The sequence below is a fragment of the Ambystoma mexicanum genome, chromosome 3p (genome assembly GCF_040938575.1).
Source record: "Ambystoma mexicanum isolate Mex_15411 chromosome 3p, UKY_AmexF1_1, whole genome shotgun sequence".
NCBI lineage: Eukaryota > Metazoa > Chordata > Amphibia > Caudata > Ambystomatidae > Ambystoma > Ambystoma mexicanum.
The window spans coordinates 1,265,357,712-1,265,385,356 of NC_090925.1; the positions used below are offsets into that span (position 1 = coordinate 1,265,357,712).

At 48.0% G+C, this 27,645-nt stretch overlaps 1 protein-coding gene across 1 annotated transcript in view; it reads left to right on the forward strand.

Moving 5' to 3' along the window:
- Nucleotides 1–27,645, forward strand: part of ACO2 (aconitase 2) — a 637,698-nt gene that overhangs the window by 86,105 nt on the left and 523,948 nt on the right. Inside the window, exon 2 of the mRNA XM_069652760.1 lies at nt 11,495–11,637. Within this exon, the coding sequence (XP_069508861.1) occupies nt 11,495–11,637 (143 nt within the window). The remainder of the gene's footprint in view (nt 1–11,494; nt 11,638–27,645) is intronic.

Genomic DNA, 27,645 nt, shown 5'->3' on the forward strand with positions numbered 1-27,645 from the left:
TCTGACATTCGGTTTAGGGAACGGCTCAATGTATTTTTGGATGTTTCCATACGCTCGAGCTTCAGGTGGAGCTTCAGTCATCATTTTAGAAGCCACTCTCTGTGCGCACGTCTGCTCCCAGTCTTTGCACCAAATTTTCACTTTTGCTGCGTTGAAGCATTTCAGGCTTGATATCGAATTCCGCCAACAGGCATTCACATCTCTTAAGCCACATTGACACAATGCTCGACGTAGATGAGGTTACACTGTAGACATTTTAAAATTGCGTAATTCATTCCCAGGCCGTTTTGTGGTACAGTGATAGTAGGTTCCAACAAACTCGGACATGTATTGATATTGGCGATAATTCATAACGTATGGAAGGCGTTATTCCTTTGGGTAACCCCAATACATTGGTCCAAAAGATATTTTCAAAAGAGGACCAGACCTCCCCTGAGCAACCCAGGGAATTTTCTGCCCTGTATGCTAGAACCGGAATTACTTTTTGATGATAAAAATTCAGGACCGGTTTAAGAGAACCTTCTAAATTTCTTTATCGCCAATGCTTGGCTTGCAAGTTGCATGCATTTGTCTTGCCCCAGTTATCCATGGACCATCATTAATACAAGAGCTTAATACCCTTCCAGGGTATTTTACACAAGTTGAAATCTGCATCACTTCCTGTCCCATAGACTGTTGCCATTTTAACCCTACTGGCCCTCCCGACTTTAAGGTTTTTGAGCACAAGAATTTCACATTTACTTGTATTGACAATTAAATGGTTAGCAGTCACATATTGTTGAATGGCATAGTTTTTCCTTTGCAGATCGATGTGTTGAGTCCAACAGAATAAGATTGTCTGCGTAAAGGAGCCAATTTACATGTGTTTTATGTACCTTATGTGGGAATGAGTTTACTGCCTCAACGGTGCTTCCTATGTCTGATATAAACAGGCTGAAAATCGCTGCCGCCAAGGGGCATCCCTGTTTGACTCCCTTGAATGTTTTAATCTGCGTTGACAATCCACTTGTCTGCTCAGATGTACTCTAAGGTTCCCGTATGCAGCTCTTTGACAGCTGCCATTAGGTCTTCCGGGCAACCTTATGCACGCATTTTTTGCCACAAGTGCCCTGTCGATCATGTCAAAGGCATAAGAAAAATCAATGAAGGCGAGGTAGACCATTGCATTGGATTTTATCGCCTCCATTTTAAGCAAGTTCAGCACCAACAGGTTTCATGAGCATCCCACCTGCTTAACGAATTCTGCTTGTCTGACGTTCACGTGTTTTGATTGATTTGCCCACTTGACTAGTTTTTGCTGTAACATGGTCGTGTAGATTTTGCCTAAGATGTCCAGTAAGGCTACTGGATGATAATTTTTAGGGCACGTTCTTTCACCGGGACAATCACTGCTGATTTCCAGGACTTAGGTGTTCGTTGCTCATGTATTCTCGCAAATAAAGCCACGCAGACATCTGCCCATAGCTCCGGGTGTTTAATAGTAAAGTTTGTTAAGCCGTCCGGGCCAGGGGCTCTTGAACGTTTTGCTTTGGTAATTGACAAAATGTCGTCTCTGGGAAATGTTAAAGCCCAAGTTGTAATAATTGGTTCGTTAGTGTTTGGCATCACATTTGCTTTGTATAATTTTTTGACGTGGGCTATCCATGCTACTTCTGATACCATAGAAGTTTGTAGTGCTTCTTGTGGAGCTTGTGTCATTGATAATTTTCCAAAAATCTCTCGTATTTTTAAGCTCCCCAGCATTAGTTCTGCATCCTTCTGTAGCATTAGGCTTTTATGAGATTGAATCCAGTTTTTCGACCTTTGTGTAGCCGCCTTTGTTTTCACTGACCGTGTCTCTATGGCTGATACCTGCGCTTGCCGAATTGCGCGTCTCAACAGGCGCTTCTGTTTTAGGATGTCCAGATTGAAACAATGTATACGTCTGAAATTTATATTTTTAGATCCTAAATTCTTAGTTTTAAATTGTGCAAGTAGATGTTCGTATTCTAACATGGACCCTGTTTGACAATAGCGGCTGGACAACTTCGTCGTCAAAACTTAGCCTCACTCTACTTGCTTCTACGATCTTGTGTGCACATTTTGGCTTTGCGGTTGATGGCATAGTTACTGATTCCATCGTCAGCATGTCATGGTCGCTATTGTGTTTTTGAACAACTTTTAATGATTTCACTCGCAGATGTAGTGCTGCAGAAACAAATATATAGTAAATTGTGGAACCCTGATCAGCACGATTCCACGTGGGGGCTAGTGGTATGTCTTCCAACGTACATCTGTACGTTCTGTGTCTTCATTTCATCCATCCAGTGGGTAGCTAAAGATTTTTTCTCATCCTTCTGGGCCTTAAAATAGTCAATATTTAAGTCCCCACAAATTATATTTGACCCATTTTGATCTAGTAAGTGGTCATCTATGAACTTATGATTTCCAGCTCTACAGTGATTCCAGTACAGATTCAGTATTGTTGTTCGATCCGTATTCTGGTTCGTGCGGTCCAATTTCGCAATCGTAGTTTCCTGGATAAATGGCGAATGATTAACTGAGTTTATAATGCCAAAACCCAATGATCGCCTTACTAGGGTTAGAAGTCCTGCCTTTGGACGCCCAGTTTTAGGTTTAATAGCGGGATTTAATGCTAAATCAAACTCTGCTACCACAGGCACAACACCCATCCAAGTCTCTTCCAAGCATACAATCGCAAGACCACTCAGCCACTTTGTGGTCAATAAATGACTGAACCCTTGCGTGTTCCAAGAACCAAGTATACAGGTCTGTGAATCATTCTCCTTCTGGCATATTGTTGGTATTTATTATTTAAAGTTGTTAGCAGCCATTGCCAGTCCTGTATTATGTCATGATGGTTTTGACTGTTGTCTGGTTGAGCGATTACACTTCCAGACTGACCTTGTGTAGTTATGCTTATTTTTGTCTCGAGCAGCCTCCAGTTCTGTCCACTCATCAAACCAAACTTGTTTTTTTCCAGTTCTGCCAATCCATGTTTTGGATCTGCCTCCTTAGCGGTTGTTTTGGAAAACCAGGCGGACCCTCCCTGAGGGTATTGGGTGATTTTCGTGGACCGTTGCAATTTGGTGGCCGTTTGGACACGTGCTGAATAGTGGGACAACTTTTCTTTTCTTAGTGACATTACAGGCTGCACTTCTTCCAGTCTATATACTTCAAAACCTAGTGAAAATAGCCACATTTGCTTCAAGGATAGTCGTTGCTATTAAAGTAGAGGTTGCATGAAGAACTATATCGTTTCGCCGTTCATCTGGGAATTCGACTATCTTTAAGCCATTAGAGGTAATAGCGCGTTGTCCTGGAACGTGATGTAATAATGTTCCCTCGATTCAAAATCAGATTATCAGACGATTCTAGCCTCTCAACCAGTAACTTAACCACAACCCCACGTCTGGTGACCACATTAAAGTTGTACTTTTTTTTTTTTTTTGGAGAGGACACGTGTGTTTCTGTTGTCTGGGCAGTGTCGTGTGAGTCGTGCTGTCTCGACTGACTTAACTCAACATCAACATTTCCTGGACGATCAACTTTTCCACAGACCTCCATTCTGTTATGTTTATGTTCCACCCTTCTTGGATTTAACTCCTGACAATTTATATTTATTATGAGTCTTTTTTCATGCGTTGTCATGAAGTCAGGGCTCACGGGGACGGTTGCAGAATCTGTTGATCAGCTTTCTCACTGAAGGTACAAACCCTTTCACTCAATGACCCTTTTTCAGACTGATTTATACAAGTCAGGTTTTGAGTTGGTTCTTCGATCTCAATGACTACAGTTCTGGTGACACCCTGTTCTCGTGCAAAATTTGTGTCAACCTTCGCATCTACTCCAGTGCTTCGTTGTTACACAGTTGGATTATTCATCGCTTCCAAGTCCTCATGTTCAGTATCGTCGTATGTAGACATATTTACCAGTTCGCTGGGGATTTCCTGCTTGACACTCACTGTCGATAAGACAACATCAATTGGCGTCACTGATGGAATGTCGGGTACTAATTTTTTCGTTGTGATTGATTTGTTAGTCTTTGGCCAACACATGAACCACTTTGATATTACAAAGAAATTTCCGGGCGCCATTTTTCCCAGTACATTTTTACATTTCTTGCCTTGTTGGACTTTTAGTTTTGTGGGCCTTGTTGTTGTGGGTATATCAGACCCGCCGTTAAAAATTAGATGGAGCGTTGGAACCGGGACTGCGATGATTATTTCATCCTCGTTTCTAACTCTATCAATTTGTAAGTTTGTATTTGAAATGGATTCCGCTTGGTTATTCCGCAGTGCCTGGTTTGCCTTACTTCTAGCTTGTTCAAATGCAGTGTGGAAAGAAACATCCACAATTTTATCAACCAGTACTTCCGCTGCCATTAAGATATCATTGCTTTTTGCCATGCCTGGAACAATTGTAGTCATTCTCTCTATGAAAGATCAGGTCCAGGGTTGGTGTCTTTGGATCCTGCAGGTCTTTTTCCAGATGTTGTCTTTTGTAGTCATCATGATTTGCATTCACAGTACATGTATGTACGTATGCGTGATGACTTTGCATTCGTGTCAGTGCATTCAATGACATACGTTCCCACTCTTCGACGTGCCATCATCCAATTTTCCACTTTGTGCAACCAATTTTGGCATTGGGGCTTCATGTTTGAATAATGCAAGGGTTTCTCTAGCAACTTCTGCGAGGAGTCTTTTGTCAAGTGTATCATTTTTTCTTTGATCACTTACGAATTTATATGATTCGTCCAGCCTTTAAAAGCCCTCGTGTTGCTTGGTGTTTATCTGGCCACATACATGTTCCAATTGGATCAGTTTGGAGTTTGTTAGAGCCACTAAAGTTGTCGGGTACCACCGCCTGTAGCGCCATTGGTGGCGTCACCGTGCTTGCATCAGGATCAAGTGTTTGAGCCATAGTAGATCGCTTCTTCCTGGCAAAAATGGCTCTATCTCTCCGTATTTTGGGAAAGGGGCGTTTTATAAATGGAGTCAGATGTAACTTCAGAATCGGAATCAGAGCAAGATAGTTGCAATTTTTTTGGTAACAAGTCTCTGCCTACAACCTTGCTCATCATGTTAGTGCACAACCTTTTCTGAGAGGTAACCTGCAGACAAGATAATTCATGCGGGCATTATTTTGACTTGAATTTATCAGTCATTTTTGCACGTTTATACAGCACACTTTGCCATATATCTTCATGATGCTCAGATAATTGCCTGTTATTTCGCTTCAACGCTTGCTCTCCAGCGTTAGATTTCAAAATTGGTGTTTCTTGTGATTTAGTCCTACAGGCTTTATTCATCGAGACTAAGTTCTGAAGCACATTGTTAACGTCTAGCGAATCACGTCGCTCCGTGTGCTTTGTTAGTGCTCTTTCCTCCGATGCGTTCTTACGCGGGGAATGTTGACAAGTCAAGACAGCTTCATTAATGACAGTCTTGCACATTCTTCCAGTCACAGAATACTTAGTCATTTAGTTTAAGTGCATTTAGTCTTTCAGCGTCATTCGTCATGGGCTCATTTCGGTTAGGCTGCAGGGATTTAATACTAATAAAAGAATTAGGCGAACTAGCATCAATGGGGTCTAACGTGCTCATTCTTGTATTGATTGTGCAGCTCTAGATTGCTTCAGCCGCAATCGCCGACAATCCACATCCAGCTCCGTCACCGTCTCCAAGTGCCAAGCACACCCCGACCACACACGAAGGGACGAGGGCTACCTCGCCTCCCCATCTGCTCCACACCCAACGGGCGCATCAGCTACATGAGGTAAGTCCCCAGGCACTGACTTGACTATTGTGGCCGTCAATATGTTGTGTTGCTAGGTAACGCACCATTGTGCGCGATTTGCTCCAGCGAGAAGTGAGGGCTGACCGACTCAACTTCAATGTTTAAAGCTGACTGTGTTTAACGTAGTGGTTTGTTGCTCCGCTGTGAGGGGCTCGCTATGCACGCTGAGTCTTTCATCTCACACACGCAGGTGCCACTTCCGTAGTCGAGGTACAGAAATAACTAACTTTGTCGGCACATGGTGTACTGGAGCTCTGCCATCAGTCGTCTGTGCACTCGCGTTTCTTGTGTGCACGAGTTTTTAGCATAGATGTTAATGGGGCCATGTCTGACGATTTTCATTGAACGTTGTTGTAGACGGTAGCATCATGAGTGACACTCGGCCCCTCGAGTAGTTAGCCACACCGCCACTCGCCAAACAGCAAACAGTCCACATCCCTTTCACCTCAGGGCTTCTGCCGCAAGGGCGGCCTTATATTATCAGCTGACCAGCTGCTTAGGAGTACAATTAAAGGCACACGCACCTCGAAGGGGGAGAGTGGAAAACTGTCTCCCTTCACTTCTCACTCGCCAAACAGCACACAGCCCTTTCACCTCGGGGCTTGTATTTATTTATAAAGCGCCTATACACAAGGCAAGTGTTTCAAAGCATTCAAGGACGGTGGGAACATGTGGGGTGGGGGAACCAAGCCGTTCAGAGCCCTTGAACTTTGCAGACGATAGTCTGCACAGGCAGAGTAAGTGCATATAATACAATAACTGCTGAGACACAGCAAATAGACCTGACGACGATTCTGCTGATTTACCAAGTGCAATTAAGGGGTGTAGACGGGGGAGAACAGAGGGACGATCTTCAGGCACGATGCATTCGAATTGTGCAAGTGCACAGACAGTTACTGGGGAGGGATCCCAAGAGCACCCAAATGGTGGAGACTTAAGTGCAGAGAGCCACTCTCTTGGGTCATTTAAGTGCAGTGAGGCGGGGGTGGGGGGGTGATACCTGAGGACTGGCGGGGGTGCCAGGGACCTGTGAGACTGAGGTACACAGGCGACCCCAGTCAGCAAGCTCTAAGGAAAAGGAGGGCGAGAGGGGAAAAAGCAGAGCTAGGTTAGCAGGGTAGAGGGAGAGTGAAGGAAGAGAAGAGGATGGTCTTAAGGAGTTTCCTGAACTTGAGAACAGGCTCAAGACGGAGGGCAGCAGGGAAGCTATTCCAGAGGATGCCCCTGCTGAGAAGGATCTCCCTCCAAATCTCTACTTGGATAACCAGTTAATTTGCAGAAAGGTGGAGGTAGATGAGCGGAGGGCTCTGGGCGGACGGTGTTTAGGTATGCAATGTTGTGGATGGGTAGGTCCAAGGCCCCAGAAAGCCGTGTGGACAATGCAGAGGGTCTTGAACTTGATCCTTGCAGCCACGGGGAGCCAGTGAAGGGATTTTAGCGCCGGAGAGATGTAGTACCTGGACTTGAGGCCAAGGATAAGTCTTGCAGTTCTGTTCTGATGAGTTGCAGAGGGCCCAGGGCAGAAGCAGAGGTAGGTGAAGAGGCTGTTGCAGTAGTCAAGCCTAGAGAACCAGGGCTCTGGAGACAGTGAGCCGCTGGTGGGAAGTGAGAAAGGGTAGAGTATCTCTGAGGAGGTGTAGCTGATAGACTTTTTAGAGATGTCTGAGATGTGAGAGGAGAAAGTGGAGTCGAAGATAACCCCAAGGTTTTTCGCCTCGCAGGTGGGTGCAGGCACAGGACCAAGATAGGCCGGCCAGAGGGAGTGTGGGAAGACTGGAACAGGGGTCCCAATGCAAACAATCTTTCTGGTGAGGCAAAGGTCATTTGCAGCACACCATGACAGTGTAGCGGACAGTCGGATATGAGCGAGGAGGAGGAAGCGGCTGAGGGTAGCCTGAAAGATGGTCATCCGTGTAGCACTGGAAGTTGGAGGTGAAAGTGGCAATTGCACATGCCAAGGCAGCCATATAGACCTTGTAGAACCAGGGGGATAGGTTGGATCCCTGGGGAACGCCACAGGTTGAGACCACCGATATTCGAGAGAAAGGCAGAGTTCCACTTGGGATGGGCGTTTGGAGAGAAAGGAGGTAAACCGCACCAGAGCCTGACCTGTGATTCCCAGGGTGTTCCTTTCCATTACAGGTACTGGCTCTATAGCACCTTTCTCTAGCAGACTGGAGATCTCCTGCAAGAGGAAATGTTCTGGAATTGTGCAGGAGTGGCTCCCTGGTGAGTGATCCAGAGGCCTTTGTAAGAAAGGGAAGCAGTAACCCTGGGCCACTGTTTGCAAGGCCCAAGCATCGGAAGGAATGCCCTGCCATTCTTCCAAATGCTGACTGAGATTACCTCCCATCAGTCTTGTGGGTGAAGGTAAGGCAGCCAATGCCTGGACGGACTTACCACCTCTTCCTTGTCCACCACGAGGGAATTTTCTCTTGCTGGGCTTCTCGCTCTTCCAAATGAGGAATAGTGAAAGAATTGTTGCCTGCATGCTTGTGCAGTAGGGTGAGAAGGGTCAGGCTGTCTTAAAGCAACACTGAGTGACTTGGCCACTGTGTTTGAGGTCTGTAATTTTTCAAGGCTTTAATCAGCCTTGTTGCCGAACAGTTGTGTGCCTTTAAATGGCATGTGTTAAGTAGCCTGGACTCCACATCCGGTGCAAAGCCAGACTTCCTCAACAATGCAAACCTGCGCATAACCGTGCTAGCTGCAATGGCTCAAACACCATTGCAGAGTCAACACTGGATTGGAGGGCAACCAGTAAGCCCTGGGGAAAAAGAGGGTTACCGGTTTGCCAGCGAACAGGTACTGTGCCATAAATGTACTGCAGTTGGAAGAGAACCGAAGTGAGGGTAGGCCAAAAGCAACCCATGAACTCGAAGAATGCAAGTGGCTTACCGGATGGCCTAATCAAGTTAATCATTTCTTGAAAAGGCAACAAGAGACCAAAAGCAAAACAGTTATGGAAATGAAAGGGTTAGTGAAACAAGTCATGAATGGGTTAGTGAAACTCCACCTTAAAGAAAAAGTAAATTGTGATAGTCCTGGCAGGATAAGCTAAGTATTTGTATAAAAGTCCTGTTGGGAATGTGTACCAGGTGAAGTTAAGTGTTGGTGTAAGCCTGGCAAGAGAAGATACCCGGTGAAGATCAATAGAGAAATAAAGTAATCAAGCATGTGAAGGAGGATCATGCTCTTGGATTATAAACTGTTGTGAAGGTATAAGGAAAGTCGGTAGGAAGAGACCTACCTTCAGAACTTTTAACATGTTATAGGTTTGACAAAGCCTGCGGAAAAAAATTGTTACCCAAGAAAGATACCAAGGGGAGAGTAATTCTTTTGGAGCCAGATTATTCTTTTTGAATGTATAGTAGTGGAATAAGGAATCTGGGGAAGGAAGTTATTCTCTGTAACTATGAACATTGTTCATTGGAACGTTTTTTTGTTCAATATGAACCTTTTGTGTTGACCTTGAACATTTGGGCACTTTTAAAAATCAAGAGACCATATCCTTTACACTTTAGATTTTAGTTAGTGAGGCCCAGAATAGAATTATGGACAGAGGACATACTTTTCGTTTCACATCTTGACACTGGACAGACCCATTTAGTTTTGGTTGAGGTAGGGAAATTCCACCTAGATTTGGGATAGTGATGTATTTTCCAACCCCCCCCTTGTTTTAATAAAATGTGTAACTAACATGGCCCCTCTGTGGCCACGTCTCATTCCTGAATCCTTACATCACTGAGTGTAGTTGGTTGTGATTAGGCTATAACTGGCTGCTCACTAATGTTATATAGTGTCACAAAGGAACTCAGAACCACATTCAAGGCAGGTATTGGAGATTAAGTTTTCCAATTCTCGCAACGTATGATGCAAACCTTGGGGGGGGGGGGATGTCTAGTTTAGTAATTAGCCAATAGCTTCGAAAGCTTGTTAAAATCTGTGCTAGTCTATAGGATCAACAGGCTCAAACCGCTCTTTAAATTGACTACATGGTTGAACGTTCAAAATATCCAGTTGCAATAGGCTTCCACCTGTGATATAATTCTCCTCTATCCATTCCTAGCTTTGAATTGGGGCGCACCTCGTGCTTTTATTTTCCCTTGGGTTAAAGTCCTGATTCTTTCTCTGACCTATGTTTTTTTTAAACCACAATTAGAAAGCGGACGTGTCATTTTCGGACGTATTGGTGTTTTGCCTCTCCAATACGCCCCCTTCATTGCCCCCTATGTCAGCTCTACGTTAATGGAGTCATTACTTCAGCTTTATCTGCTAGTTCATCCATTTGTTGCTCTTGGCCATTAGCAATAATTATAGGGGCCAGATGCCGCTGGTCTTTATACTTGGAGGCTGTCCCCTCGTCGCAATTAAGGGATTGTAGCACAGGATCACCAGCGTTTGCCGGACTTGTAGTTCTCTTCCCCATAGAACAATGCACCAGAAACAGCTTTAAAATGCATTGTTTTTGCTGCGAAGCATGATGCAGCCCTTTTTGGAACACTTTGGTAGAAATAAATCCCTTTTATGCTGAAATGACAGCCCCAAATGCAGCCCAGACTAATTTAAGTGTTACAAATGTCTTGTGGCAGAAAAATTAAGATCATTCCTCTGATCTCCTGTGCACTGTTCCCCACCCCTTTCCTTCCTATCAGGTAGCATTTCCCCCTGTGCCATTACTACTTGAGAAACCACCTCTCCTCCCCCTGTGTTAATTTTCTTCATTCAAGGTTCCCTCCTTTGCCCCCACCATATTTGCATCTGCCTCTCATAGTGACACATTTCTCTACCACTCAACCTACCTAGCCCATTTAACATTCTTTGCAATGTCTGCCTTTATTTTCACCCATTGCATGTTCTGTTCCCTTTCCCTCGCCTCTGCTTCCCCAGCGTTTCCCTCCCCCTTATGCCTCTAATCCTGACAAGGTGTTTACTTTACAAATGCCTTAGCTGTAGACTTTTTCAATGCTTGTTTGGTTGACTTAATGACTTCCATTATCTGCAACTTTATCTTGCCCCAGTCCGTTAGCCAGCCATACAAAGTCACACGCCACCTCAATTATTTATATACACACACAACACAATTTCTTACTGAGCCCAATATCACTAGGCAATCGCTAGTGGTGAGTGCAAATGTTACACCCTGCCATTATTACTGATTAAGTGTCTTTTTGGGAAGTAACTTAATCTTCATGTTGCCCACTAGATCTGAATGGAAAATTGGCAGACTTGAAAATGGTGGGGAGAAGTTCCGTGCCAGCCGTACTAGATAACAGCTACGTGTATGGCATTGATCTAAAAGTGTCCAATCGGGTCTTCTGCAGCATTAGAACATTTGCACATCAGATGCTTTTCCAATAATCACCATTCCTTGGTTGACCATTACTTGCATTTGTTTACAATATTAGTGCAATTTGTGTAGCCCACAAGTACTGGTTAAACCTCAGCCAACATTACCGTCCCTGGGGAAACAGTCAACAAGAATGCTTTGAGGCAATTTGTTTTTTTGTAGTACCCATAAGTCTTAGAAAAATGCCTTTTCTAGTGAACCACCGTTTCGGATCAGCTAATTCCTTTTGTAGCACTATGCCATTATAAAGGTATGCCAATATTTTAGTTTGCCTAGCTAAAGTGAAGCCTCCTTGTCTTGTTCAAGCCTTTTAATGCGCTGCACTTTCCTCTCTTCCTCCAGCAATCTCTTGGACATGGGGTTCGGCGATACCATGTCTCTGCAGCCCTCTGCCAGAAACACAAAGTGGCCATGAGCCATTTTGAGCCCAATGATTACATCTGTTATGAGACACTGCAGAAGAAGATCGACATTGTGCGGAAGCGGTGAGTGTACACTGACATCTGGTAACTGCCTGTTTGGATTTTGATGTGCTTAGTAGTCCTGCATCTTTTGTAAAATTAAGAGCACCCTGTATCAGTAGGTATAAAGCCAAATAATGGTCGGAGCAGTTGCCTGAACTAAGCATCACACTTTTAACATCTGCTTCAAATCACCATTGATTTTCCAAACTTAAAATACCAGTCTAAACTTGTAAACAATCCTGAAGTGCCATCATTGGCATGAAACACTTCTCCAGCATGGGGTCTGGCATGGATTCACATGCTCATGAATATTTCCCGTCAGGCTGGGAATCCTCGGTAAAGAAAAAACCAGTATCAGTTTCGTTTCTGATCTGTCTTTCGTAGTAATAACCAATCACTGGTCTCTGCGTCATACTGACCACAGCCCTCTACCTAAGCACTGCCTCTGGCAGCCATCTTCAGATTTTTACCGCACGTTCATGTGTTGGGATCCTCGTGCTATTGCTCTCGAGCGTTAGTGCTATTTTTTTCACGTTTTTCTCAAAAACTTCGTTTTTTCGGTCAAAAGAGCCTCAAGCTCCACCGACTCTCCATCCGATCAACGGGGACCCGTGTCAGATTCGTCTGCGCCCCTCAAGGGTGAAGATCTCGTCGAGCTACGCTTTTGGAGGACTCCAGAAGTTTCTCAGGCCCGGTCATGGCCCAGGAGAAGGGAAGCTTGACGCCCGGAAAGCTGTTCAGGGTCTGCCCTGGATGCCAGCTGCAGAACGTCTTCAAGGAGGACGAACACTCTTTTTGCCTTTACTGCCTACATGAGGACAAGACGCACGTGGAGGACTGTGCGTTTTGCGGCAACATGTCGGAGCGGACCATGAAGGACCGCCATCAACGTCTCGCCAACTGGCTGGAAGGGAAGAGCCCGTCCGGCGAGAAGAAGAGGAAGAAATCCGAGCGGTCTTCTAAGACCTTTGAGGACGCCCCGGCGACGGGGGTCCAACATAAGGCCAAGCACCACGAGTCCGCTGGCACCGGAAGCGCCGAACGGTCGGGCTCTACGGGCGCCAGGCTGGGCGCACCCTCCCCGGCACCATCAACCACGAGCCAACGCTCGGTCGGGTAAGAGGAAGGCCGAGCACCCGGCGAGGCTCCTGGAGAGGCCCCGGTCGAGCTCGAAGGCGGAGGGGGAGCGAGGCACTGTTCCCCCCCCCCCCCCTCAAGGATAAGGCGGTGAGCGCACCTAAGTTGGTGAAGGCCTTAATCCATCCGGCCAAGCCCTCTATCGAAACTGTCGCGGCGGCCCTGGCTCAGCCTGTGGAGGCTACGCCAGTGGTGGCGACCTCGGGGCTCAGTCTCCCTGCCACCTCGGAGGGAGTCCTCTTTTGTGCCCATCGATAGGACCCCCGTGAAATCCCCCGTGGGGAAGAAAAAGGGGGGGCAGGGCGTCGTCGTAGATTCGGCCTCAACCTCGGAGGAGGAGCTGGTCGAGGTCTTAAGCCACGGCCTCGGCGTGGAAGAAGACCGGCCCGTCGGGATGGATCCCGACGCAGGTGACGACGACATGGTCGAGGGTACCGACGGGGCCCCTGATCGCCCGTCTGATTCCCCTCTGCCAGCGCCGCGAGACAGCTCGGCGGCCATTTTGTTGGCTATACAGTCCTTATGCTCAGAGATGAGGACGAGACTACCGTTGCCGACGGAACCTCTCCCGTCGGGGGACCCAGAACCGGGACCTTCTGGGGTTCCTCCTACCAAGAAAAGAAGGATCCACCCTCCTCCTCCTTTTCAGCCGTCGCGCCCCTTCCAGCCCTCCTCCCCGTCCACCCGAGGGGATGATACGGGGACTGACACGGCAGCGACGGGTACGGACGACGAGGTATACGACGAGGATGTACCGTCGTCGCCTCCCACCAGGGCTTCTCCGCCCGACGAGATTGGATCGTTCCACTCCATGATCGCCAGGGCATCCGAGCTTTTCCAACTCTGCCCTGAGGAGAAGGAAGGTTTCCTTTATCAGCGGCGCGAGGCCAAGAGGAAGACGGTCCTCGCAGTGCCTCTATTGGACGACATTTGGGATGAGGGCCTCACCCTCCTCAAGAACCCTTCCACGACGCCAGCTAGAAGAGACGGTACGAGAAAAAGTACCGGGTCCCGGACACGGCTCCCCTGTGCCTCCGGGCGCAGCCTACCCCGGACTCCGTCGTCTCCGCGGCGGCCAGGAAAAGCGGGCGGGGGGGGGGGTGCGGCCTCCACATCGACTTCCCCACCGGACGGCGAGCGAAAGAAATTGGACGCTATGGGACGCAGAGTCATCTCGTCTGCAGCGACGACGATTAAAGCGGCCAACGCCTTGGCTATCGTGGCCCGCTACGACAGGGAGCTCTGGTACAAACTGGCTCCCCTGCTGGACTTCTTGCCGGACGACAAGAGGGCAGAGGCCCTGGAGATCCTGCAGGAAGGTGAGGTGGCTTCGGACCACGCCATTACTGTTGCGACGGACATCGCCGACACTGGGTTCCGCCAGTTGGGCAACGGCGTTTGCCTTAGGCGGCGTGGATGGCTCAAGGCTACGGACTTCCGTCAAGACGTTCAGACCAGAGTCCTGGACATGCCCTTCGATGGGAACAACCTGTTTGGGAAAACAGTGGACGATTCCCTTCAGGCCATTAAAGCGGGACACCGAGACGGCCCGGGCCCTTGGAGTTCTGCAACAACGACGGACACCCTTTCGGAGCAGCGGAGGCAAGGGCGCCTCCAAAGGTTCCGGCGGCGGTTTCTCCTCCTACCGTCAAGCGGCCCGCTCGTCGTCTCAGGAGGCCTACAGAGGACGAGGCAAGTCTGGCGGACCCCGCCGTCGTCGCCAAGGAGGTCAAGGCGGCAAAGCCTCGTCGAAGCAGGATTGAACCGGCCGTGGGGTCGGGCCCCCACCGAAGCACCCCGGTGGGAGGCCGGCTGGCGAGCTTCGTCAGCGTGTGGGAGTCCATCTCCACCGACCGTTGGGTGCTGGACGCCTTGGCCCGGGGCCACGCGCTCGAGTTTCAAAGAAAGTGTCCGCGCGTCCCCCCCGTGGCCAGGAAAGAACTTCACGTCCCTCAACTTCTCCTGGAGGTAAAGGCGATGCTCAGGAAGGGCGCCATCGAACTCGTCCCAAAGAGGCTTCGGGGCTCCGGAGTTTACTCGAGATTCTTCCTCGTGAAGAAGACGGGGGGGATGGCGCCCCATCCTGGACCTGCGACGTCTGAACAAGTTCAAGGCGCAAAAGTTCCGGATGGTCACCCTCCAGCACGTCCTGGGTCAGCTGGAGGAAGGAGACTTCCTGTCGTCGTTGGATTTGGAGGATGCCTACTTCCATATTCCCATCCTAAAGGGGCACCGAAAATTCCTCAGGTTTGTGGTCCAAGGGCGTCATTACCAGTTCAAAGCCCTCCCCTTCGGACTACGGTCGGCACCCAGGGTGTTCACCAAGTGCCTCGCACCGGTGGCGGCGCAGCTGCGCCGCGAAGGGATCCACGTCTACCCCTACCTGGACGACTGGCTCATCCGAGCCAAGACAAGGGAGCTCGCCGTGGTTCACAAGGCAAGGACCGTCCAACTCCTCACGGACTTGGGATTCTCCGTGAACTACGCCAAATCCCACCTGGTGCCCGCGCAAGACTCTCTGTTTCTGGGAGCGAGGCTCAACAGTGTCCCTTCTGGCCTCCCCGTCGGAGGAGAGGACCAGGACCATCCTGGGCAAGGTGCAGCGGATGTTGGTGGCCGACGCGGCCAAGGTGAGGTCCATCAAGTCCCTCCTCGGAATGATGTCTTCCTGCATCTACCTCATTCCCATGTGCAGGCTCCGGATGCGCCCGTTGCAGGAGTTCCTGGACGCAGGAGCTTCGAGGAAAGGATCACACTCGACGAGAGTTTCCGACGAGCGATCCGGTGGTGGGGCACCCGCGCGCATCTGACGGCGGGCATGGACTTCCAGACCCCAGCCCACCAGGAGACAGTGACCACGGATGCCTCCCTGGAAGGGTGGGGAGCGCACACCGAAAATCTGCACGCAAGAGGCCTTTGGCTCCCGACAGAGAAATCCCTACTTATCAACGTCCTGGAGCTCCGTGCAGTGTTTTGGGCCCTCAGGTCCTTCCTTCCGTCCCTCAAGGGCAAGGTGGTGAGGATCTTCACCGACAACACCACCACCATGTTTTACATCAGGAAACAGGGCGGAACCAGGTCCCCAGCACTGTCCAAGGAGGCGCAGGACCTGTGGCATTGGGCAGTCGCCCAAGGGATGTTTCTGGTGCCGTTTCATCTGGCAGGGATAAAAAACACCATCGCCGACTCACTCAGCAGGGAGCTGCGCTCGTGCCACGAGTGGGAACTACGGCAGGATCTAGTGGATCGCCTCTTCCGACGGTGGGGCACACCCCAGATCGACCTGTTCGCGACGGCGACGAACTCCAAGTGCCGGAGGTTCGCCAGCAGGTTTCCCCAGGCGAGGAGCATGGGCGATGCTTTCTCGTTCCCCTGGGAGGGCCTGTTTCTCTACGCGTTCCCTCCTTTGCCACTGCTAATCCGGCTCGTCAACCAGCTCAAGAGGTCACGGTGCAGGATGATCCTCGTCGCACCTGCGTGGCCGAGGCAGATATGGTTCCTGGACTTGTCGGCGTCCCCGCCAATCAAGCTGCCGGTGGACGCGGATCTGCTCTCCAGGGAAGGAGGCGCCATCCTCCACGACGACCCGAAATCGCTGAACTTGCAGGCCTGGCTCCTGCAGCGCTAGAGTTTGGAGGATACGACATACCGGCCGACTGCAGAGAGGTTCTTGCAAAGGCCAGGGCGTCCTCGACTCTTAAATGCTACGGACACAAATGGAAGAGGTTTTCTGTCTGGTGCCACGCACAGAAGATTAACCCTCTACGGATTACGGCTCCCCAGGTACTGCTGTACCTGCTGACGCTGGCCAAAGCTGGACTGGCACACGCGTCCATCAAGATTCATCTTGCTGCGATCTCCCGATACACCAGAACCACGGGGCGGACGTCCTTGTGGTCTCATCGTCTGGTGAAAGAGTTCATGAAGGGACTGTTCAGATCGTTCCCGCCGGTGAAGGCTCCGGCCCCGGCGTGGGAGCTCAACGTGGTGCTGACCAAGCTCATGGGACCTCCGTTCGAGCCTCTGCACTCGGCCCCGTTGAAGTTTCTGTCGTGGAAAACAGCGTTTCTTGTGGCCATCACCTCCGCACGACGGGTGGGAGAGATCCCGGCCCTTTCCTGCAAGGCCCCGTACTTGACTTTTCACGACACGAGGGTACTGCTCAGGACGCACCCCTCCTTCATGCCCAAGGTACCGTCGGACTTCCACCTCAACGAACCCTTGGTGTTGCCTGTATTCTTCCCGTCGCCTTCGTCGCCGGCTGAGAGGACTTTGCACTCGCTGGATGTGGCTAGAGCGCTGAAGTTCTACGTGGACCGCACAAAGTGTTTTCGGAAGACATCACAACTCTTTGTGAACTTTGGACCTGTCAATCAGGGGAAGGCTCTCTCGAAGGCTTCCATTTCCAGATGGCTCTCCGGCTGTATCATGTACTGTCATCGGTTGGCAAACCGACCGCTGCCTGGCCGTCCGAGAGCCCATTCCACCAGAGCGATCGCAGCTACCACGGCGTTCCTTTCTGGTGTGCCCCTGCTGGACATATGCAGGGCTGCTACGTGGAGGTCGACGCACACCTTCACGAAGTTCTACTGCGTCGATCGGGATTCCAGGGAGGAGTCCAGGGTCGGCCAAGCAGTGCTGCGCAACCTGTTCGCCTGAGGTGAGCCTGGTGAGGAGGTAAGATGCTTAATGTTGAGTTTGATGCAATGCTTAATGTTGAGCCTTTGCCACCTCCCGTGGTTGTGCATGTGTGTACTGCTATGTATTCTTTATTCATGAGCATGTGAATCCATGCCAGACCCCATGCTGGAGAAGGAACAAGTTACTTACCTGTAACTGTTGTTCTCCAGCATGGGTCTGGCATGGATTCACATGCGAACCCTCCCGCCTACCCCTCTGCGGCTCTTCACTTGGTCATACTGCCACTTCACGTGCTTCCAAATCTGAAGATGGCTGCTAGAGGCGGTGCTTAGGTAGAGGGCAGTCATTGGCTGTGGTCAGTATGACGCAGAGACCAGTGATTGGTTATTACTACGAAAGACAGATCAGAAACGAAACTGATACTGGTTTTTTCTTTACCGAGGATTCCCAGCCTGACGACGGGGAATATTCATGAGCATGTGAATCCATGCCAGACCCATGCTGGAGAACAACAGTTACAGGTAAGTAACTTGTTCCATATGGACTATGAATTAAATACACCTGGGATAACGATTTGAAATGTTCAGTTAAATTGGGCACAGAGCACATCAGTCAATTGTGAGTGGAAAAACTATTTGATTTGGATTTCCCAGCATGAAGTAAGATTAAGAAATGATTGCACAACTTCACACACATTCCTGTTAATTAAAAAATAGGAATGAGCTATGAGCTTGACGATGTGCAGTATGTGCACATATCTGACTTTGTAATTGCCATCTTGCTGGGTGCACCCATCCACTGTTTCAAAGGTATTGATTTGGGGTCTGTGGGGGCAGAATGGGATGTGGAAGAATAAGGACAACTGATGGCCTCTGGGAAAGCGTTGCTGTTTTCGAGTCTAGTATGCTGTAGCATTTCACTTACAAGAGTCATTATCTGATTACAAAAAAAAGTTGCCCCTTTTCAGTAAAAGATTAACGTTGTCTTCGGTGAAAGTCTCGTTTCCTGCACACTTAATCTGACTATAGGGTAAGAAAGATGGGGATTCATTCTAGCTGGGGCGCTGGTTACAATTTTTCTTTACATTTTTATATGCAGGTCAAATTCACTCATGTTCTGGTATTGGCAATTTGTTCTGGTTTATGATCAGGAAAACGTTTGTCGACAAAGTTACTTAACCTTGGTTAGCTTTTTCAACCTGACATTATTTAAGCAATGGGCCCTGAGCAAAGGGGGCATTACCACTTCAGGTAATGCCCCGGGACCCATTTGCTCGGGCTTTAACAAAGGCCCCCGGGCATTACCTGAAGTGGTAATTATTTCTATTAGTACCATGGCCCATAGGACCAGGGTACTAAAAGCTTCTGATGCGAAATGCTCAGGAGGTTTGGAACAGAAAAGAAAATGGCAGCCAGTGAAGGGAAAACAGTTTTTCCCTTTCCATGCCGGCCATTGAATTTTTTAAAAAAAGTACACAAAAAATGGCCGCCATGGGAATAGGACAAGGAACTACACGTTGTCCTTTCTTCCTTTCCGTGACCACCTGTCGCATATCGGGAGCAGCCACGCTGGGGACACAAGTGTTCCCCGCATGTCCGTTCCCGAAATGTACAGAAAACGTGAGGGTGGGAGGGCGGGGAGGGAATTCAGTGGTTTGGGGGAGGGTAAGACTTATCTCATTCCCTGGCGAGGGTAGTTGGTGGTCGGCGGCATGATTACGGTCTGGTAACACCTGCGTTCTGGGCCTCCCCATTGGCTGGGAGGCCGCCACAACCCCCTCGCCGGGTACTTATTTAACAAAATCACTTCTTACATTGATCAGTATGTCAACTATTCTTGTAAACTATACCATCTTTTAAATAGACAAGTTAACTCCTTTTAACAAGCCAATCGCCACAGTTTTCACTGCTGGCTCAGGTCAATGAGTGCATTGCTCCAGAGTTTCAAATTGAGGTCTTAAGCTGTGACCCATGGTCTGATTCATGCAGAAGCGTTTTGAAGTAGTCTGAAGCAGTAAGCTGGTTGTTCGAGCAGAACAGTTGGTGTGCTCTCGCTGGTATGATGCAGCAGTGAGCCAGTTCAAAGGGCTAGAGTGTCAAAAGCAGCACTGGCTATCGCTTGGCTCTGAGTACAGTGAGTGTGGTTCTGTCTGCAGTGAAAACTGGGGTCCTGGCACCCACGATGCTGAGACGCACTGTAGGGGGGCTCTGACAAAATGAGTCCTTTCAGGTTCTGATCTTCCAGCCTAGGTAGGTTTTCAAGCAGAATAGGCATTGGTTCTCAGCTAGAATCCCCACCGATGTGCCCTGGAAATGGGTAAGGAGCAGTGCTTGCCTTTACGGATTTGCAAAGATTAACTCTCCTATGAGATCAAAAGGAAATCTTCAAGTCGCGTATGGTCAAAGTGAATCAAAGAAGGGATGGGAGACACCTTCTAAAATAGGCAAAACGCTACACTGGATTGTTGGAAAGCAAGACTGCTTTAAGGAGTGATAGCCTGACTTTGTGATCAGTATTCTGTGCATTTTTGCAGCGTACCCAAATGGCTTTGTGCTAAAGGAAGTGGGGTAGAGGGGTCAGGAATTGAAGAGGGGTGTAGAGGAAGATGGTGGAATCCTTCCCACAACTGTGCTGAGCTGCCTCGGGCTACACTAAACTCGCCCATGTTCAAACCTCTAGCATCAAAGGCCCTTTGGTATGAAACACCCTGGTGTGAGACTGGTCTTTTTGTTTAGTGTGCCCTCCGAAGCCTGTATCCTGGGCTGGAGACTGGTATTAACTGACCTCACAATGGATCAAAGAGGCACAGCTCCCACTGGCTACTGTCCTTCTGGTTGCTGCAGAGACAGCTAGTCTAGGGAGTATGCATGTAGCCTGGCCATGGTTGGCATGGGCTCAGAGTGGACTTCTATGATGATGTGGCTTTAATAATTGAGTACTACCTGCCACCAAACTCTGGTTCTGGCTTATGTATAAAAAATAAACTGCCACTAGGATGATAGTTAATCAACATTATGTGGTTTTGCAGCCCAGGTGCAGATTTTAAATGCTGCTTTGCCCTTCAGTGTCTTTGTAGTCACAGCAGCTGTCCGATAGGGCACCTGCGAGTTCTGGACCTGCTCTGTGCCACTGGAGAGCAGACTTTGTAGATTGGGATATTGATATTGCAGGGCACCGGCGTACACTATGCTTTTGGTATGGAGTTTAGCAGACCACCCTTTCTGAGATGGAACTTTCAATGTTATTTATTACAAATGCAGGCCAGGGCTTCTACAAACTTGACAGATGGTAATTCATCCCTCTTCCTACTTTACGTTCCTAATGCCCTAGGACTGTGTAGAGCTCAAGTCCTCTTCCTTGTTTGGCTCTGTGGGTGGTTTTGTGTCCGTTTATTTTAGGACTCCTAGTGCAAGGCTTGGCACTCTTAAATGCTTAACTTCTAGCGTTGTGTCCTCTCACGGATTACTCATCTGATACAGTTGTATCCTGTGTGAAGGCATCATGAAGCAAGAAACAGTTAACCGATTCCAAATTCATAACAGAATGGTTCATTAAAGTAAATGACCTAACTTACTCTATGCTAAGGTGAACTAAGGAAAGTCTGTCCAGATCCTATCCTTTCCCTCAAAACCAAAGCTAAACAATGTGCAGGGATGTCAATCGTCAAAGAAATGGTGATCAACACAAAGTTCTGAGCTTCTTCCAGCTCTCGGCTTCCTATTCAGTTCACTTTCTACAAGTAACAACGTTCCAAGATTACCTTTCTCACATTCAAACCTGTTCCTCAAATACTCTGGGTTCCCTTCCCCAAGTTCCAAGCAACTTATTTCAAAAGAGGGTATTGCGGCTCCGTCCTCAAGACAGCATTTACAGTTCAAGTCTCAGGGTTCCCTTCTCCAAGACTTCTATGTAGCAACTGATATTGTTTCTTTCAAGGTTTGACACAACTCCAGGCCAACTTTACCCTCCTTCTGGTTTGCATCACCAGCTCACATACAGTGCTCCTTCTTGGTATATTTCACAATGTCTTTGGCTTTCAGAATTCGGGGCTCTCTACTAGGTGCAGTCGTCGGTCCACCCATCACCGGTTGCCCAGGCTCTTCAGCCCACACAGGTTCCTCTGGATTTGTCTGTGTCCAAACTCCAATTCACTTTACTGTCGGCCTCTTGGCTTTATGTACAGGTTAACTCTACTTGCTTCTCCGGATTAGCCTATGTGTCCTTGCCGCACTGTATCCTTTCATAAAGTTCCCTTAGAGGTGGTTTTATGTATTCCCCCACCTTTCTGTTGCACCCTTTCACACTTTCCCTCTTTTCCGTAGGTTGCTTTCAAAAGGGTCCTTTCCCTTTTAGCTTTTTTCAACTATTAGCTTTGCCCATAAAGTCTCTTCTCCCTTCCTCACTGCTCCAGCAGCTTTCTCTGCACAACTGAGGCTCGCACACCTCTGGCAGCCTAGCGGCCCGACTCACCCTAGGCTCCACAGGTCTGCTGGGACATTGGCCGGCGTCCTTGCTTCCTCATGTCCCACCATGGCCTCCTCACGAAACGGGTCCCTTTCTGGACTGTCACACAGGCTTACCTGTTGCCCCCCCCCCCCCCTCCCTCCAACTCCTGTTCCACCGGTCTCCCTTTATACACCTGCAACCACTTGACCGGTTGCAGGTGTGGATTCTCAATTGGGCTTTCCCAACTATGATTAAAGGGACATGCCTGACTTTCAAATAACTCTGCAGGCGTCTTATTCTTCCCAGTACCAAAGTGGTGAAATTAAGTTTTAGTTAATTACTTAGTGGCTTCTTCGTTGACCCAGTACTGTCGGACATCAAATGTGGGGAGAGGTTTTACAGCAGCCTGTACAGGCCGAGGCAGGATTAGGTTGGTCGTCAATAGGGAAAGGGGGGGATTTGTCATGCCTCGCCTGTGGGCACCCGCCACCCAGTCCCCAAGGACTCTCCACCCAGGTGATCCTCCCTCGCTTCTCACCCCCCGGGTCAGGATCCAAAAGCAATGGCTTTTTCCTGGCCACTTGAGAAGAGGAGCCAGGGGGAGTAGGAGTGAGAATACCCTTGGGTTTCCCACACATGCGTTGCAGTTTTGGAAAAAGAAATTTGACAGCAGAGGGTGCTGTGCAGCATTATACCTCGATGGTGGAATCAGGACGTGACGTCGATGGTATAAATAGCACGCACTGCGCCCATTGCCTCACTTTTGTTTTTCTGTGCTCTCGGAATTGTTTGAGTTTCTTTTGAACTAATGTGTTTTGTCATGTCTATACCAAAAACTGGCTTTCAAAGATGTGGACTGTGACTCGAAGATGTTGATCACTGATCGGCACATGATTTGACTCTGGTCCCTCGGCGAGGGAATATGAAGAAGTCTAATGCAGCTCCTGCCAATATAAGTAAGGCCTTGAAGGAGAGAAGGTTGAAGCTCACCATATGCCTGTCTGTTTGTAAATCGTCCGAGGGCAGGAGTTCCACCAAAGACAAGTCTCCAGAAAGACCCAAAAAACGCTCAAAAAATTCAAAGATCCATGAGTGATTTCTGTCACTCTTCGTCACGGAAGAAGACTAAGAAACGATGCCATTGTTCATTGTGTTCAGATTCCTTGCCCGACAGATGTCCAGTACGTTTTCTCACAAAGACCGCCTCGGCACACAAACTTAGAATTCCCGTGAGAAAATGTGTTATTAAAAAGTTCCGGTGAGCTGAGAGGGAAGGAATAAACTTTGTCCAACCTTTTGCTGTGCTCACACTCCGGTTTCCGCCAGATTTGTTTAGATGAGCAGTGCACCAGCGCATGCTAGAGTCAGATATTTTAGGAGGGATAGTTGGTGGAGGTTGGAGGGAGGGAACAGTAAGATTACCCAAACCCCCCACATCTGCCATTTTAGATGCAAGATTTTGTGATCTCAACTTCACTGTGATAATACTGTGGGCCTTTGGTTCAGGTCCGGTGGCCCCATTGGGTCCCACTATAATTTTGTGTACTAACATGGAAGACCTTTTTATTAATCACCTCTGATCACAGGGTGAGTGAGCTTCAAGCTCGATCATGCAAGCCACCTTTTACGGTTTTCTCGAAGGCCAAGGTAATTTTGAGGGTTCGGGCTGCGGAATGCTGCAACTTGGTCCTCACTCCATACTTTCTCAAAGCATTGCTGCCTAGACACCCAATCGGCCAAGGACACTCATCGGAAGAGGGGTTCTGCACAGTAATGTGTTCATTCGAATTCCACACAAAAATTCACCTCCATCTCCAAAAATGCTATGACAGTCTGTCAAAAATGAGGAATCCTTGGGAGGACCCAATTTATTAGAAGAACAAATATGACTTGCCCCTTGTAATGCTATTTCTAATAGATGTTGATCCCACATGATTCCTCATCGCCCTCCCAGTCTACAGCTCTGACTCTGGGTGAATTTGTTTTACTTCTCTTTTAATACCATGCAGTTTTTCCTCAAGACGGCATAGTGGGGGGTGGGACAGGGTGGTGGGGGTTACGTGGGGTGTGGTAGTAGGAACTGGAGCAACGGGCGCAGTGCGTGCTATATATACTATCATTGACGTAACTCCCGGATATGGCAAAGGTAACTGTTGAGGGACATTGACGATGCCGCACAACAACCCAGTTTTCTAAGACTGCAAAGAAGAATGAGGAATTTGTGGGAGGAACATCCATCAAACATTACCAGGGGTAAGTCATTTGTTAATCTTTTGGTAGTATCAAATCATATGTGATGTAGGCCCCTTAAGATACTTCTATTGTAAGTAGCTAACTAGTTGGGTAAGGAACAAGCACTGCATCAGAAGGCTGCACTATATAGATTTTTCTTTACTCTATCAAGCTGGGAATACATCCAAGTGTACATCTTCTCTCTGGGATAGAATTCCAAATTTGGAGGGTTCTGTGGTCCCATTTTTACAGCACCCCTAATGTTTTCTCAAATCCCCTCAGTTTAGCATGTTTAGCTTATTTTGGGAGGACAGAGGATAGCTGCTTAAGTGTCCCTGTCACTGCAACACTTTGGTTTCCCGGATCTCAGACCTTATTTTGTGGACAGTCATAACCACTGAAGTTCCATCTTCACTAAACTTTTTTAAGTGTGGTCCTATGGTAGCCCATATGGCTCCTAGGACTAGAGGCTTCAGCACCCACGTTTGGCTCTACAGTGATTTTATCACCCTACATTTCTTTGAGTTAGTAGGCCGAAGGCAGCTGTAATTTACTTTTGACTTCACCTGGGGTGCAAGCTAATTTACCACATTAAAAGCACAAAGTTACTTTTAGGTAGCCATTGGGATACAAATGTGTTATTTTTTTTTCACACATGCTCTCACCCATTTCCCCCCCCAATTTCCTATTTCACCCACTCCTCGGTTAGCCATTTGTATCATGCTTGCTGCACCTTTGGGAATTACCTGAAAGGGCACAGTCCGGTATTCTCTCTGGAGGACTGCCACCACAAGGTTGCTCTGGGAACAATATTGGTGACCTAGCATGGATGCTGTAATAGCTCCTCCCCACCCGACACCCTGACAAGTTCCACCGTCCAGTCTCATGGAACAAGCTGGATCGCAATATTTTGTGCCCCATCAGAAGTTTAGAGGGGAGGAAGTGGGGAGACTGGGAGGGAGACGGTACGCTCACTGACTACATTGCAATTGGCCCGAGGTAGTCATTGCGGATTCCCCCACTGCCTCTAGAGCCCTATACCATTATTTCAGGCACAAGGAATGACATGTCACACCAGTCACTAACTGCAGGGTGCAATTTTGTTCTAGAGAAATCTAATTTCTAGTAAAGTGGCGTTAATCACATCAAAAACCTAATTGTTCCACCCATCTAGAAATGGGCAAGTAAGTAGAGGTTTAACAGAATCCCGAAGCGCACTCTTAAATTAGCTTTGCAGAGTGGGTCGAATTTGGAGAGGGCAGTCCAGGAACTGGTCTGGAACGATAACACAGTAATGTGGGGGAAGGAATGCAGGCACAAAACTATCTGTTGTGGTGGTTTGGTGACCTAGCTAAAGATAGTTGCGTTTGAGTATGTGAGGAAGAAAATATCATACTGGAGAGGTGCAAATAGGCTTTCGACTTCAAGGGTGCTGCGGGAAGACCCGTAGAAGTTGAGGGATGGGTGATTATCATGTGCACATCATTACGGCAAGGGAAGCTTAAGGATTTTGAAACCTGTGCGGGGCTTGTGGGTGGTGTCACTGAAGATGGCAGCTCCTGGCATCCTGAGTCCAATGAGTCATTGCTGGTAGTCTGGGGGGGTTACGGAGAGGAAGTTTCGGTAACACAATAGCCTTGGGGAGGGATGACTGTGAGTGGAAGAGGGAGATGTAGCATTTGACGATTCCCCTTTGCCTGCTTTCCTTGCCTCCCAATACACTCCCACCTGCCCAGTGGGTTGTACGTTATGTTCTGTTACGATGGGAAGTTGAGGATTATCCAAATATCTGACAGGACCTCCCTGGAAAGAGAAGCTGGGCCTTACATCTGTGGACATCCTTGCATCTTCATCTGCATCGCTGATGGAGAATCCATGGTCTGTCCTTCCATGTCTCCTATAAAGAATCGTCCCTTTATTGCTCTGGACTCTGCCAAACATGCATATTTCATAAACTTAATATTGTCTTTTTATCTTTGGAATGCTGTACTTGACCTTTAAACAATGCTAGTCATTGCTCCTCTTCTCCCATTGAATCTTTCATAGATTCACAGGCTGGGAATCCATAGTTGCCCTTATAATAGCCTACAAAACGTTACTACCCCCCCCCCCCCATATTTAGGTCCCTTTATCCGCTACCAATGAGATGTCTAGCCTAAGCCCCTCCCCAAGTAGCAGTAGTTGGGTATGTCGGTGTTTCTAAATCTTCTCCTTATTGCTGAAGTTTGGTAGAAGCTATTTCTCTTTACTATTTTGAAAGATTTCCTTTGTATGTTACTGTAGTGTTTAGACCATGGCAGTTCGAATACTTTGGATGAAAACTGTAGTCTTCTATCACAATGTGATAACCTGAGGCAGGAGCCCCTGAAAGGACATCCTTAAATTTGAGGACTTGTGGCAAGACTAACTTGCTCCAGAAGTGGACATTTGCCTTTAGTTTCCTTTTGACGACTGTCGGGACTGCTAGCATTAGTAAAGTTTCAATTGCCCAACCAACTACTAAGGGCATGGAATGAACCCGATCGTAATTGAGGGAGTGCAAGAAAGACCATTGAGACATAGAAACCGTTTGGTTAAATGAAATTGCCGGCTGCAGCAAATTCTAAAAAGAATAAAGGACAAATCAAAAATACGGCAATGCCAAATAAAGAGCATGGAATTGGACTAATCGTAGTAGCTTGATGCTTTAACTCGATCTGTATTTTGAGGATAACGTGTACTCACTGCATGGGAATAGTTTGGTCATTAGCAGCGGTTATTATATCCTGAGTTTACATGAATGCCAGTGACTATCTCCTGATTGTGTTTAGGCTGGTGCATGTGATAGTATTTAAGATAGTGCTCACTTGTGCTGTAACATAAGGCTAGTGCTTAACCTGGACACTTATCAGCAATTCCTAAAACCTCATAGCACATTTTTGTAAATAATGTTATTGGCATTTCAAATTGACAAAGCAATACTCAATAACTTAAACTATAACCACCATTGCCTGAATCTTTCTCGCCTCCCATCACCTAACTGTATACACTAGTACTAACCAAAACTTCCTGGCCTTTGTACTGAATGTCATTACCTCACACCTCTCCATGGGTCACACTACTTCTAGCGCCTCCAACCTGGATTAGCCCATGGCCGGCGAAGGAGACCAAAACTTCGATCTATGAATTACCATTTTCCCAGTCTTCCTGGGAAAAGGGGGTCAACAAATTACCTGCTCCATACTATTTTGTGAAGGGGAACCTTTCCATAACTCTAGATCTCTAATGCAACATCCCAGGCATATACTCCAATTCGAAAAGCTCCCTCTCCTTCCATGGGTAACACTGCTTTTCCAGTAGACTGCCTCTGGCTGCCTCTAGTAGAAAGTTGGGCATTGCTGGAGGGATATCCCTTAGCCAATAGTTTTCGAGTTGCACCCATTTTGCATCGTTCTGCATATGTGGTACCAAAGCTCTCATCTATGCTACCTGGTAATTGCTTACTAGGTCCGGCAGACCAACCCCTCCCACCTCCATCAACAAAAGTATTATAACCAATCCTTTGACTCTTTGCCTCCTTGATAATCAATTCCG